General features: G+C 49.4%; 4 protein-coding genes across 4 annotated transcripts; 2 read left to right on the plus strand and 2 right to left on the minus strand.

Annotated features, from left to right (window-relative positions):
* Nucleotides 1-1,639: 1,639 nt before the first annotated feature.
* H6S33_007721 (uncharacterized protein) lies at nucleotides 1,640-5,570 on the plus strand (the record flags this gene model as incomplete). Its single annotated transcript, XM_044839065.1, has 5 exons — nucleotides 1,640-1,677; nucleotides 1,813-2,578; nucleotides 2,630-5,246; nucleotides 5,307-5,377; nucleotides 5,436-5,570. The coding sequence occupies 5 exons, from the start codon at nucleotides 1,640-1,642 to the stop codon at nucleotides 5,568-5,570; spliced, it is 3,627 nt and encodes a 1,208-aa protein (XP_044688594.1).
* Nucleotides 5,571-6,051: 481 nt separating this feature from the next.
* On the minus strand, nucleotides 6,052-6,360 carry H6S33_007722 (uncharacterized protein; the record flags this gene model as incomplete). Its single annotated transcript, XM_044839066.1, has 1 exon — nucleotides 6,052-6,360. The coding sequence occupies one exon, from the start codon at nucleotides 6,358-6,360 to the stop codon at nucleotides 6,052-6,054; it is 309 nt and encodes a 102-aa protein (XP_044688595.1).
* A 1,295-nt stretch (nucleotides 6,361-7,655) lies between these two features.
* On the plus strand, nucleotides 7,656-8,631 carry H6S33_007723 (uncharacterized protein; the record flags this gene model as incomplete). Its single annotated transcript, XM_044839067.1, has 4 exons — nucleotides 7,656-7,867; nucleotides 8,006-8,103; nucleotides 8,157-8,443; nucleotides 8,497-8,631. 4 exons carry the CDS (start codon nucleotides 7,656-7,658, stop codon nucleotides 8,629-8,631), a joined length of 732 nt encoding a protein of 243 aa, XP_044688596.1.
* A 4,005-nt stretch (nucleotides 8,632-12,636) lies between these two features.
* On the minus strand, nucleotides 12,637-13,788 carry H6S33_007724 (uncharacterized protein; the record flags this gene model as incomplete). Its single annotated transcript, XM_044839068.1, has 2 exons — nucleotides 12,637-13,502; nucleotides 13,599-13,788. The coding sequence occupies 2 exons, from the start codon at nucleotides 13,786-13,788 to the stop codon at nucleotides 12,637-12,639; spliced, it is 1,056 nt and encodes a 351-aa protein (XP_044688597.1).
* Between the last annotated feature and the right edge of the window lie 431 nt (nucleotides 13,789-14,219).

Genomic DNA, 14,219 nt, shown 5'->3' on the forward strand with positions numbered 1-14,219 from the left:
TGTTGTTTCGTTGTCGTTGTGTTGTTTTGGTTTTTGATGATTAAGACTGCAGCGAGCGGATAACGTGATAGCGTGATGTATACGGTGGTGAAGCCAGGGTGAAGACTGAAACGAAGATGAGAATGGAGATGGGGATGGAGATGAGTATTCTTTAAAAACAAGGCTGATTATAAGTGCAGTGAGTGATTTTTGTTGTTGATAAACCGTGGTACAAAAGAAGGTTGTTAGTGGTAATTGCAGTTGTTGTTATAGTTTCTTCAAGTGAGGCCGTTGCAGTCTGTTGCAGTTGTATGTATGGGAGTGTTTTGTGTATTGGTATGATATGGTTTGGTTTGGTTTGGTTTGGTTTGGGGGGCAGGAATAAATGTGTGGATGACTGACGGGGATCAGGTAAAGTAGGTAATAGGTGACGGGGCCGGGTATATGTGATGGCGCTCTCCCATTCATTCACGCATTCATTCACTCACACTCGCTCACTCACTCAGTCACTCTCTGCTCACTCGCTCTGCACTGACAGAGTTAGTTGTTTATGGGCGAGTGTGTTGATGGGGCAGCAGGAAGGGTGGGATGGGCCTGCCAGAGGTTGGGCGGGTAACAAAGCAGAGAAGAAAAGAGGGAGCGTGTGTATGGTTGAATGTATGCCATGGCCCGTACATCCCCTGCGCGATGCGTGTTATTCCTTGCAAATATCGACAAAGCCGTTGTGTAGCAGCCCTGTACGCGCGTTGCGATGGCAACCGCCAGCGAACAGGAGTCAAAGGAGCAATTACACCTGTCAATTACACGCTTCCCTGCGACTCATCCGTAACCCTTGCTCAATCTTCGATCCTACGTGTCTAAGCTGAAGTTTTTCTTCTTGAACATTGTTATTCTGCTAGTAAGGGGGACGCTTTTACCTAAAAATTTGTCCCTTGGAGCTTCTTGTTAAGGGGTAAAGCGTTGGGAAGCATTAAGAATGTTTTTGGCGTTCTTTCTTTTCTTTGCGCAGGGGAATAGAAGAAGATGATTGGGCGGTAGGTTGCTCAAGGCTAACTTAGTATCGAGTGACTCTGCATGATTCCTGCTCCTGTGAGAGTCCTGTAGATGACAGACTAGGAGTAGGCAGACACACTCGCCTGTCTTAGATGTTGAGTCTTTCGGCTGAAGACTCAAATGAGTTACACCTGTCAAAACTGCCAAGAGGTGTGAAAGCCATCATTGACAGTAGCATCATTGACCCCCAACGACGATACCCACACCTGGAGCACGATAGCAACATCAATACAACAAGAGCCATCATATGCAGATACATGTGTGTATTCATAATCAGTAGATAAACCCTCGGCCCCCTTCTTTCCCCTTCTCTCCAATGCGATGGGCAAAAGCAAGCACCAAGTCCTCACGTCATGAGGCTGACCCTAGCCACTGCCAAGACCCGTGACCATCACCGCCACATGTTGAGTCCTCAACGCGTCGCTCAAGTCAACCCACCGCGACTACGTAAATACATACTGGAGATACATACCTTTCCCACCTCCAGAAACACCCGAACATAAGAACCCAACCACCACCACCATCCACTCGCAGCCCCACGATCCGTTAAAACAAACCCCCCACCCCCCCAATCCTGTCGCCGGAGCGCGCAAGGAACCCCGCAATCATGCACATCAAACAGATTATCATCCAAGGGTTCAAATCGTCCGTCTCCCCCCCCCTGCTCCCCTCATCCCCCCAAACCCCCAACCCCCAACCCCCATTCTCCTCCACTTGCGTCATAGGCCGACCCCCACTAGCCAGATATCAATACTAACAACCCCCACCCCCGCCCTATAGATACAAAGAACAAACCGTCATCGAGCCCTTCTCTCCCAAACACAATGTCATCGTTGGCCGCAATGGCTCCGGCAAATCCAACTTCTTCGCCGCGATCCGTTTCGTCCTCAGCGACGCGTACACTCAGATGGGGCGCGAGGAGCGGCAGGCGCTGCTGCACGAGGGTTCCGGCTCAGCGGTCATGAGCGCTTACGTTGAGATCATCTTCGACAACAGCGATGAGCGCTTCCCGACGGGAAGAGACGAGGTGGTGCTCCGACGTACCATCGGGCTCAAGAAGGACGAGTACAGTCTGGACAGAAAGAATGCCACAAAGGCGGATGTGATGAATCTACTCGAGAGCGCGGGGTTCTCGAGGAGTAATCCGTACTATATCGTCCCACAAGGGAGAGTCACGACGCTCACGAATATGAAGGATTCGGAAAGGCTGAATCTGCTGAAGGAAGTGGCGGGGACACAGGTGTATGAACAGCGACGAGCAGAGTCGCTGAAGATTATGGAGGAGACAGAAAGCAAGAGGTCCAAGATCGATGAGCTGCTCAAGTATATTGAGGAGCGGTTATCGGAACTAGAAGAGGAGAAGGAGGAGCTGAGAGGCTTCCAAGAGAAGGATAGGGAAAGGCGATGCTTGGAGTACACCATCTACCACAGAGAACAGGTGGAAATTAATAATGCGATTGACGGAATTGAGGAGACAAGACAGCGAGGAATCGAAATTAATGAAGACAGTAGAGAGGCTTTCGTAGAGCAGGAAACAAGAATTCAAGTTCATCTCCCCCTCTCCCCTTCATCAACTACAAATGACTAACCGCTACAGGAACTCGAACACAAAATTACACAAAACAAGCAAAAGTCAGATCTCCTCCAAGTTGACAAAGTTCAACTCGAAGAAGAGCACCGAGACCACGTGCGCCACCGCGCCCAAATTGAACTCGACGTCAAAGCGCTGACCGCCGATGCCGCGCACCTCCTCGCCGCCAAAGAGCACTACGAATCCGAGCTTGCAGACCTCACCTCCGCCATCGCCGATCGCGAAGCTGAACTCGAGGCCCTCCTTCCGGAGTACAACGCAAAGAAGGAACAAGAAGTCGCTCTTAAATCCCAGCTCGAGGATGCCGAGGCCGCGCGGCAGCGCCTCTACGCCAAACAAGGTCGTAACACTCAATTCCGTAACAAGCGCGAGCGTGATGACTGGCTCAAGCGAGAGATCAAGGAGTGTCAAACCACGCTTGGGAAACGGCGCGCAATCCAGGGCTCCTTGGAGGCAGACATTAGTGAGATGGAAGGCGAAGTGTCCCGAGTCGAAGCAGAGATCGAGAGTGTCCGGGAGCGACTCGACGGGCGCTCTAGCATTGTTGAAGGGCTTGCGGAGGAGGTCGCCGCCAAAAAGGAGGAGAGGAATAAGCTTCTCGATGAGCGCAAGGAGCTCTGGCGCGATGACGCCAAGCTGGACTCTGTCGTTGAGTCTGCGCGCCAGGAGCTCGAAAAGGCCGAGCGCAGTCTCTCCCACACCATGGACCAGAACACCTCTCGGGGTCTCGCGGCCGTCCGTAGAATTAAGGAGCGCATGAACCTCGAGGGGTGCTACGGTACCCTTGTAGAACTCATGGACGTTGAGGAGAATTTCCGTACAGCCGTCGAAGTCACCGCCGGGCAGAGTCTCTTCCACTATGTTGTTGATAATGATGACACCGCCACCATAGTTCTGCAGCAACTCCAGAAGGAACGTGCAGGTAGAATCACCTTCATGCCGCTCAACCGACTGAAGCCAAGACTCGGAAACTTCCCGAATACAAAGGATGCCCTGCCCATGCTCGACTATATCGAGTTTGATGACAGATACAAGAAGGCGTTTGAGCAGGTCTTTGGCAAGACAATCATCTGCCCCGACCTCAACGTCGCCTCCCAGTACGCCCGCTCACACGGCCTCAGCGCCATCACGCTTGCCGGTGACCGTGCAGACAAGAAGGGTGCCCTGACCGGAGGTTACCATGACCCACGGCGCAGCCGTCTCGAGGCCGTCAAGGCAGTCAAGAAGTGGCGCGGGGTGTACGAAGAGCAGCGCGCCCTTGCGGCAGATATCAAGCGCAAGATTGAGCGCAAGGACCAGGTCATCACGACGGCAGTTGGAGAGCTCCAGAAAGCTGAGGCGCGGCGTAGTCAGACGGAGAGTAGCTTTGGCCCCTTGCGGGCATCGCTGCAGGGTATGGTCGGCACTGTTGGGCAGCTCAAGGATAATCTAGAGCGCAAGATGCGGAGTAGAGAGAATGTAGAGGCGTCGATAAAGAGTCTGACGGAGCAGCTGGAGGCGTATCAAGGAGAAGTCAACAGCGAGTTTAAGAAGTCGCTTACTGCAGATGAGGAGCGAAGACTGGAGGAGCTGACGACGAGTGTACAGGATCTCAGGAAGCAGCTGGGCGAGGTGTCGATGGAGAGGACGGATCGGGAGGGCCGTAAAGCGATCCTTGAGGTTGAACTGAGGGAGAACTTGAGGATGCGCTTAGACCAGTTGAAGGGGCAGAGCATGGATAACCTTGAGGGAACTGGATCTGGCCCTGGTGGGCGACGCGGCGATCTCAGAGAGGTCCAGCGGGAGCTCAAGAGAGTTGGTAAATCGATCACTCGGGTTGAGGAGAAGCTTTCGGAAGTAGAAACCGAACTTGAAGAGACCAAAAAGCAGCTCGATATCTACGAAGCCAGAAAGCTTGAGCTCCAAACCAAGCAGCAAGACGAGGCCAAGAATATTGAGCGTCAAAAGAAGAAGATCGAGCGCAGCATGGCCAAGCGCGCACTTCTGATGGAGAAAGCACAAGAGTGCAGTAGAAACATCCGCGATCTAGGGGTGCTCCCTGAAGAAGCATTCGAGAAGTACGAGCGTGCCAATTCTAACCAGGTCGTGAAGCGCCTACACAAAGTCAACGAGGCCCTCAAGAAGTACTCCCACGTCAATAAGAAGGCTTTTGAACAGTACAACAACTTCACCAAGCAGCGCGACACTCTCATGAAGCGCCGAGAGGAGCTCGACTCCAGTCAGGTTTCGATTGAAGAGCTTATCCAGGTACTGGATCAGCGTAAGGACGAGGCTATCGAACGCACGTTCAGGCAGGTGTCGAAGGATTTTGCCGAGATCTTTGAAAAGCTTGTGCCAGCCGGGCGCGGTAGACTAGTTATTCAGCGGAAGGTTGATAAGAACCAGGAGGCCGAAGATGAAGGTAGTGACGAGGAAGAGGCCGCGAAAAGGGGTGGTGGCGTAGAGAACTATACCGGTGTTGGTATTAGTGTCAGTTTTAACTCAAGGCATGATGAGCAGCAGAGGATCCAGCAGTTGAGTGGTGGACAGAAGAGTTTGTGTGCACTGGCTCTTATCTTTGCGATTCAGCAGTGTGACCCTGCGCCGTTCTATCTGTTCGATGAGGTGGACGCAAACCTGGATGGTATTTATATTCTATTTTTTTGTTTGGCCTTTGATTGCACCTACTGACAGGAGGGCATAGCACAATACCGAACCGCGGTCGCACAGATGGTTAAGAACCTATCATCCCGAGCTGACAACGGCCAATTTATTGTAAAGAACTCCCCGTCCCCAATGTTTGTAACCCATTTACTAATTGATAATCAATCAGTGCACAACTTTCCGTCCAGAACTAGTCCAAGTCGCAGACAAAATGTACGGCGTGCTCTATAAAAACAAAACCTCGAGTGTGGACTCAGTATCCAAAGAGGAAGCACTCCGTTTCATAGAAGGCCAGAAGCCATAATTTGTTATTGCCTAACCTAGATTTTTTCTCTTATTTATTATTGTCCTTTCTTTCCCCTTTCTTTTTGGGCGGTATGAAAATAGTTATGGTAATGCGAATTGATTGATTGTTATGAATGCAGCAGGGCCGGTTATTGAATTACTATTTCTTTTGTCTTGTATGCGTGTGTGTATTTGTATGTACAGTGGGATATCTTTTTGTTTTTCGCATTTTTTACTTCCTGTATTGGCCTAGTTTTTGTGGTTTGTTGAGCGCGGTGGGGAGGAAGAAGATATAAGGTAAAGGTTGAGTAAGGTTAAGGTTGAAGTTGAGATCGTTGGTTGCGGAAGCTTCTGGAAGCTCAGTAATGAGTGATACCTGGTGATTTGGTTGAAAATGCTCTGAACTGGAAATCGAGTAAACTAGGTACAACCGAACGCCAGTATCTAGATCTTATGAGTTGCTTCTTTAGTGATAGTACATACTTCTCTCCAATCCAGTCTTAAGATTTTCTTAGGATTTTGGAATTTCTGTAAAAGCATACAATCACAAAGGTTCCGTTTCTACTCATTCGCTCACTCGGCTTCTTGAATACCGAGACCGAAATCCCCGTCTTGACTTTTAGTGCAGTGATATCATTGACCTCGGAAATTTTATAGCCACAGCTTGGCTGGTTGTACAGGCTATTGAAAAAGCGGACAAGCGGCTCTTCTGACATGCCAAGGGGGATAGCGGCATGTGAACCATCGATAGAGATGGGTGTCAAGGATGATGGCTTGAGATCCTGCCACGGAGGTTTGGACCCTTCCATAGCGGTTTTCTTATTTCTTTTCTGTTATTGACGTTGAATTCGAGGACGATAAAATTAAAGTCCGGCATACAGAATCACTCATCTACCAGAGATAGCTCGCCGGTATATGTGTGATATTCACATGCTCAGACATGATCCATGCACCTGGGGTGTGATCCTGCTGTCTCAGGCCGAGGTGTTGCAGAGTATCTAGCCGTGTTGATACCGTTGATACCGGTAATAGATCACGATGTTCAGCTGAGGGGTGAATCTGCTCCCAACCGATCGAATGGCCGTCACCATGGAAATTTGACTGCTGCGAAAGATGAGGAGTTGTGGTGATACTGTAATAATTATATCAGAGCTAAAAGTAGTTACTTGTTTTGTTCTACGGGGGTTGCAATTTGTAGAGACGTTGTGTTTACAGACCTCAGTGGTTGCCGTCGAACCAGCCAGGTCATAAAATAGATTTGTTGGGAGATCCTGTGACAGTGGTGGGTGTTTCTTCGCAGAAGTGCACACACATATGCGCCAAGACTTGCGCGCGTCGTCCTTGAATTGCAGGAATTCCTTCTCTCCTTCTCTTTTTCCCTCTAATCGTTTCCTCTCCCTTTTAGTAGAGTCTTTCAGTATTCTGTTTTTCGCTCTTTATGTACCATTTGTGACGCCTGCTACTGTATAATCGATACGAACATAAACGATATAAACGAGAAATACGATCAAAACTCAGCTCTAACACGGGCCTGCTTCGAAATAAGGAGATCAATCTCAAGTCAAGGGAAGAAGGGAGAGACCTGACCACGGGAACTGACTGCAGTAGCGGGAGAAACCACATGGCCTTGAGACGAAACTCCACATAACCTCCACAAATCCATCCATACAGGGCCATACCTATATAGGCCCATACATCACTTTACCGTCGTACTCTACTCTCTTATTATTTTTTACCTGTTACTTTATAGACTGCCCTTTCCCCCGTTTCCTTCACACCCCCCGTTTTCAACACTAAATAAGCACCTGCATCCTAAGGAAAATTCACCACAATTCAGTCTCCGGCAACCTTACCGTTCCGTCCTCAACCCGGCTATCAACCACCAGCTCTCCCACAACTAGTCCTCCACCTTCTCTTCTCCCACCCTCCCCCTCTTCTCGTCCGTCTTGTCTCCCACATACCACACCTCCGTCTCCTCAAGGACCGCGGTCACGGTATTATGCTCCACCTCATCACAAACTTTCTTTTGTTCTACGCGGGCGCAATTATGGTCCTGTCACTGTTAGGCCGGTTCTTCAAGCAGGGGAGGTTCTACGCTCGAATCATGTCGTGCTACTTCCTGTTGCTGAGTTGTGCAGCGTACGGAGTTGTTGCGAGTGTCTCGTTGAGGATCGTGGGAAAGGTGTCCATTGCTCAGTGGACTACCGGGAGGGCCTTCAAGAACCTGGCCTGTCCACTCATTGGGGTTGAGTTTGACGTGGAGAATGAGGAGGCGTTGGATGTTAGGCCGGCGGTGTTCATCTCGAATCATCAATCGTGAGTTTTCGCTCTTTGCCTGATTCCCGCTCTTTTTTTTACTTTTTTTTCTCGTGGTGGGGGGGGGGGGGGGTGGTGGTTAAGCCTGTCAGGGGTTGGTGCTGGGGGATAGTTGGATGCTAACTGTAGTTTTGGTAGGGAACTTGACATTCTCTTTTTAGGACGAATCTTTCCCAAGCACTGTAGCGTGACTGCAAAGCGCTCGCTCAAGTACATTCCTTTCCTCGGCTGGTTCAGTATGTGCTCTTTCCCGGCGATCCCCAACCTGCAGTACTAATCGCTCCCATAGTGGCCCTTTCCGGAACTGTCTTCATCGACCGTGCCAACTCCAAATCAGCCAGAGCCGCATTCGACGGTGCCGTCAAGGAGATTAGGGACAACAAACAGAGCGTCTGGATCTTCCCCGAGGGTACCCGATCCTACTTCTCGCAGGCCGATTTGCTTCCATTCAAGAAGGGCGCTTTCCATCTTGCGATCCAGGCGGGAGTCCCGGTCGTTCCCGTTGTCGTACAGAACTACAGCCATGTGTTGCACTTGCAGGACAGAACTTTCGAGCCTGGTACCATCAAAGTCAAGGTTTGTTTCACCGAGGAGTAAATGGGGGGATTTCGTGGGCTAATGGAGGTTAGGTTCTGGAACCGATAAACACTGAGGGCCTTACCGGCGCGGATGTGGACAAGCTCGTTACCAAGACCAGGGAGGAGATGTTGGTTGAGTTGAAGGGGCTCTCGGCGGCCAAGATCGAGACAAAGAAGACTTCATGAGGAAAATAAGAATTTCGGTTTCCACTTTTGTGGTGACTGAACTAATATTCTCTTATGTCTTTTCAACTTTTCCGGGAACTTCTGGAGTGATAGATTAGGGACCCCCGGGTATGCGCTAGAAAGGATGGTACAGGTTGGAATAGTGTGTATGGTTGCTTGTCTGAATAGATGCCCTAGACAGGCAAGCATGGAGTTGTAGACAAAGGCCCGAGAAGCGGGTTATTTATTTTTTCATTTCCTTAAAATTTCTCCCTGGGTTTTCTTTAGCTGGCTGGTTGGTCTTTTTTTTTTTTTTTAGTTATGTTTTAACTTTTATTTTTGCATGGGTGCCGCTGCTACTGGTATGTAGTGGTATGGATATTTAGGCACTTTTTTGTGATATCTTTTGTGAATGGCGGGGAAGATGGCGGGGAAGATGGCGGGGAAGATGGCGGGGAAGATGGCGGGGAAGATGGCGGGTGTAAACATGCACGGGAGGGTTGACTGAGAGGGACTCGGAAGAGTTGTACGCCATATATTACAATGTGTACCTATATGGAGCCTTCTTCTACTCTGAAACTGCGAGGGCAGTAGTAGAAGTAGTGATAATAAAACCAAAAATGGCGATGCGAAATTTCGGGAAACTACAAGTCATTGAGCACGTTACCGACAATTGCCACAACTGTAAGGTTGCATGCAATTAATGAATTAAAAAAAAAAAAAAAAAAAAAAAACGTTAGACACATTAAGATGTCGAGTGATCGATGGTGAACTAAATTCGACTAACCACACCTCACGGCCCACAACTCATGAAGCTAATACAAAGGGGAGGCCAAAAGCCGCCCTACGAAAAGATCCATCACACGCTACACCTCGTAGTCATACATGATAACTCCAACTTTCAATTGACCCTGCACATGTCAGGAACCAAGACCTCTAGTACCAGGTACTAAACCAAGACCCCCGCTACTCAGGACCAACGGGCTGACTATATGGTTGGCCTATTCTTACGCGGTGAGCGGTGTCAGGGTGGTAGTTGGGCGCCTCTATCAAAGCTCAAAATCCATAGCAAAAAAAAAAAAAGCAATGGAGCTGGAGGAACGAGATGGTGGCCGGTGGGGCAGGTGTAGAGAAGTCAAGTACGTGCTCGATAGAGTATGGTATAGAGGTCAGGAAGGGACAGAAATCCGGGGAGAGGTATAATTTATCCCCGCCATGGTCAAGAGAAACACCATCTCCAGCTGCAGTCAGGAGGAAAGTACGGCTATTTACACATGTAGCTACACACAAAATATATCGGTTCTTTCGATCCCCACGTCTTGCATGTGTTTAATGGATCAATTTGCTGTTTTGAACCCAGAAGGATGATTTGAAGCGTGAAGCATGTCATGTGACGTGGGTGGAGCATTGAAGACTCACTCATGGATGCCCCCCTCTGAACGCTGGAAGATTTGGTACTAGAGGGATGGAATTTCGAGAGTGTGGAATTATGATAGGTTTCCCTGTATTACCACTTTGTTGCAGTTACCGTTTCTCGCTCTCTTGCTTTATCTACATCCCCGTAGCTGAAAAAAGAAAAATTAAAACAAAAAACAAGCCCCGGGGGGGGGGGAATCTAACTCCATCTCCATAGCAAACGTCCTACTGATACCCAGGTAGGCGCATTATTAACTATGCTACTGGAACTACAGTTGATACGGTGGGCGCTGGAGCGGATGCAGTAAGGATCAGTTGATTGCAGATGGGAGGGATAAAAGAGATCTATACTTCTCCTGCCCCCCCAGCTCCTTAGAAATACATGCATCATAATTCTGCCCTCTCGGGTTTAGTTCTATCCCTACGAAACTTTCAGCGTTCGGAGGGAACGAACCCTGTGTTTTGCTAACAAATACCTCTCTCTAAATTCCATTCCTACGATACTTCCAGCAAAGTTAGGCCACAGCGAGTTGGAATTATGGTAGGTTTTGCTGTACTATCAAGTTGTAAATCGCTGGAGATGGAACTTAGTTTATAAAATGAATTACGAAGTAAATATTCTCTGCTCTTTGATGTACTTGTGGGCAGCTAATGGTCGGAGGGGCGGGTTGCTAGGTTCTGTCTTGGTATTAAGAAGGTGGGAGCTAACTAGCACATAGCCAGACTCTTGTTTGCTCCAAAAGCCATCCTGAAATATCGTGGCGTGGTCGAGTGGCTAACCCCCTCAGCTACGCCGCCCCCGAGTTCCTGCTAATAACTGCGAGTGATATACTATGATTACACAGACCAGGTCACGTGGTGGGTTGTGGCAAGTACAAGTGACGGCTCACTCTCTTTCGCCGAAACACCTGTCAACTGCACCAACACACTGGACGAGACTAGGAGCTACAATGAACCTTAAAAAAATCTGCTGCTCTGGCTTCTTGCCATGACGCCCCGCATTAACCCGCCAATCCCCAGTATATAACTGGACGTTCTCGCGCAGGAAAAGATACTTGGTGTTGTTCCTCTACGAACCCTAGGTCCCTGCTTATATGGGGTACCTGCCTGCTCAACACAAATAAGGGAGGCCCGTGAAAGTGCTGGTATAAACCTTCCAAGCCGGACTCTTCGATTACAATACAGACACTCCCCATCTCCCCGCAAAACTCCGGCCGACCAGTACTCACCTACTTACGAAACCTCACGACTCCCCGGGACAGAATTTCTCAGATACTGCTTACCCCACACAGCGCTGTCTTCTATGTGGGCAGTTTAAGAGGTTTGCTAGAGTTCCAAAATGGTGGGTTCTGCTCCCTGCGCTGGGTCAATGATTGGAAATACAATATATTCTCTCTAGGGGATTAGTAGCTGTGCATGCGAGGGAAAGTAAGAGCCGTTTGTCAATAGAGGTAGATTTATAATGAAGCACTACTAATATACTTATATCATGGGGAGAAAGAAGGTTGGGGGGGGGGAAGAAGCAATACGGCGCTTTTTATTTGCACATGCACCGTGCTGGCCCGCGGCCGCCCACATCTCACCCCACAGAAAAAAAAAACCCGAGCTTCAATTACTGGTCAGGTCAGACCAGACCTGGGTGAAAAAGCTTAAGCGGCCAAGCTTTCCCCCCACAAGACAAGACGAGACGAGGCTTAGTCTCGGCTCGCCCACACTAGTGCTGCCGCTGCAGGGACTCAGCGCAGGGCAAACTTTCTGGGGAGGACATCCACCACAACAAAGTTACACACATTTTTCATACTTCGCCAACTAACCACGTCCACACGCAGTTCAAAATTTCTATTCTGCTATTGGAGTGGACGATTGGTCTACTTCAACAGAGTTCGCGTGTTTAAGACGGCTGCTTTATTCACATCACATTACGGCCCAGCTACTTGTATTAATCGATGGTGGCTTCCGGGTCACCCATCAGCGAGGAAAGGCCAAGAGACATCACGATTTCCGGGGCTGCCACTCAGCGCCGCGTGCACATCTTCTTGCTATTAATCTATACATTGAGGGAAATCGGCCTGAAAATTGAACTTGTGTTCATAGCACTAGCCAACAATCCATAAGTCTCATAACATGTGTCATATTCTCATTCTTGGAGAGAGGTGAAAGGGATAACTTTGGGGCTTTTGATATGATGGGTAGGGACAAACTACGTATAGTATAAGTTGACCCCTCCGACAGCTTTCCATCCTCTTACTCGTCCAGTGCTCATAAAGAAGGAGATGGCCAAAGAAATGTCGACCATTTTACCGAGTGGATGGAGGAGTCTCACCATAGGCAGGGAGGAGGAGGGGAATACACGAGGAAGAGGAACCCCCCGTCAGTTTCGAGATCGGATATTACGGAAAGTTTTATTAACCTCTTGTATGCCGCGCAGCTCAAAGTTAACGGGGAATAGGAAGTAATAAAAGAAAAAGTCCCAAAAGCTTAAACCAGGCAACATGTCCATAACCCAATCGCAAACCAAGCCCCCAATAATCAAAAATAAAAAAACAGAACAACACCTCCCCCCAAAAGATACCAAATTATCAAAAAAAATACCTAGTCTTTGCCCCCGCCCTACCCAGCATGAAAAGAAACAAAGCATTCCCGACAGAGCGGTATGTTGCACTCCTTACACCCGATAGTCGACTTCCTGATCTTGACTTTGTCTGGATTACACTTATGGTTCCACCTACACCACAAGCAACCGTTCTGTGTGGGCCGGCTTTCCAGCATGTGTGTAGACGGAGGTGGAAACGAAACAGGCACAGGCTGCTTTGCGTGTTTTGAGATTGTGGTCCGGGGGATGTAGGGATCGGGGTCTACCCACTTCTCAAACGGTGGACGGGGCGGTCGTTTTCGGGGCTTGCGCACTTTGGTGGGTATTGTTGCCCCGGCATCGGCCTTGAGCTCGGAATGATCATCGGCGTCTTTGGCTTTTTGTTTGGGAGCTGTTTTTTTTCTGGTTCGGGGTGCGGGTATTTTTACTAAGGGTTCGGGGTTCTCGGTGTTACCCACAATGTTGACCTCAATGTTACCCTCAGCGCCTCCCTCAGTCCTCTTCTCAGTACTCTCTTCTACAACCCCTACAGCGTCCCCTCCGACATTCTCCTCAATGCTTACTTTCGGACTTTCCTTTGTAGGTTCTATATCCACTTTTAAAGACTCTTCCTTCCCTACCTTCGCCGCAGCCGCGGGTATTATAACTGTCGAATCGACGACCTCATCATTTTTCGTATTTTCTACCTTTCTCAACCGGGTCGAACGCATCTTCGCCGAAAGCTCAGTACCCTCCTCGACGTTTCCCAAATTGTCTTTCTTCAGTGTTTCCCGGTTTCTAGTGCGCGTAGCATGCGCTTTTGACAACAACGCAGTGCTCTCCTCTATGCATCGCTCCGGCGGCGTCATCTTCCTGTTCAGTTGGGCGCCAGCTTTCGTATTAACTACATGTACTCACACAACACTACAATTAGCCACACTCCCCCCATCACATTAAGTAGCTTAGGCGCGGGGGAGGTGTTTATGCTTATCCTACTGACTGGCAGTAAAGCTGATACAAATGGCCGGCTGCGGAGGCGGGGAATTATCCCCATCACCGCTATCGCCATGAGCTATTATTATGGTAGGTGCTTCACTCCGTGCTTTAATGGTTGCAGGCTCATCGACGGCTTTACGCTGCTGTTTTTTGCGGCGAGGGGGTTTGGCGGTGGATTTGCGTTTTGGTGGCATTGAGGGTTGATTCTGGTGGTGGTGTTGGGACGGACTGGTGGTGGGACCTGTAAGCTGTGGAGAGCTTGGGTACGACGGCTGTTAGCTCTAAGACAGGGTTGAGGTGACGTTGTCTAAGGTGCTACACACGAGACTTACTTAATCGGGCTAGTACGTCATGTTTCGATTCGGCCTGAGGGGGAGAGATCTGGAAAGAGTGGGCTTCTAGCTGTTTGTCAAAGCAAGCCCTTGAGATGGGCCTTCTGGTTGGGAAGTTAAGAAAAAGTTGGTGGGGGGTAGAGTTTGAGGATTGTGCTGGGTCTTGGCTCACGAATACTCACTCGGTTTTTATAGGCCTGCCCCGATACGAAGAGACGGCTCTTCGGCGTCCCCCTCCATGAGATGAGACGAGTCTTTGTATAGTCCGGAAAGGTCTCTGGAGAGCACTAGAA

Source organism: Morchella sextelata, assembly GCF_020137385.1.
Source record: "Morchella sextelata strain SCLS chromosome Unknown scls_24, whole genome shotgun sequence".
In the NCBI taxonomy this organism is placed as follows: Eukaryota; Fungi; Ascomycota; class Pezizomycetes; order Pezizales; family Morchellaceae; genus Morchella; species Morchella sextelata.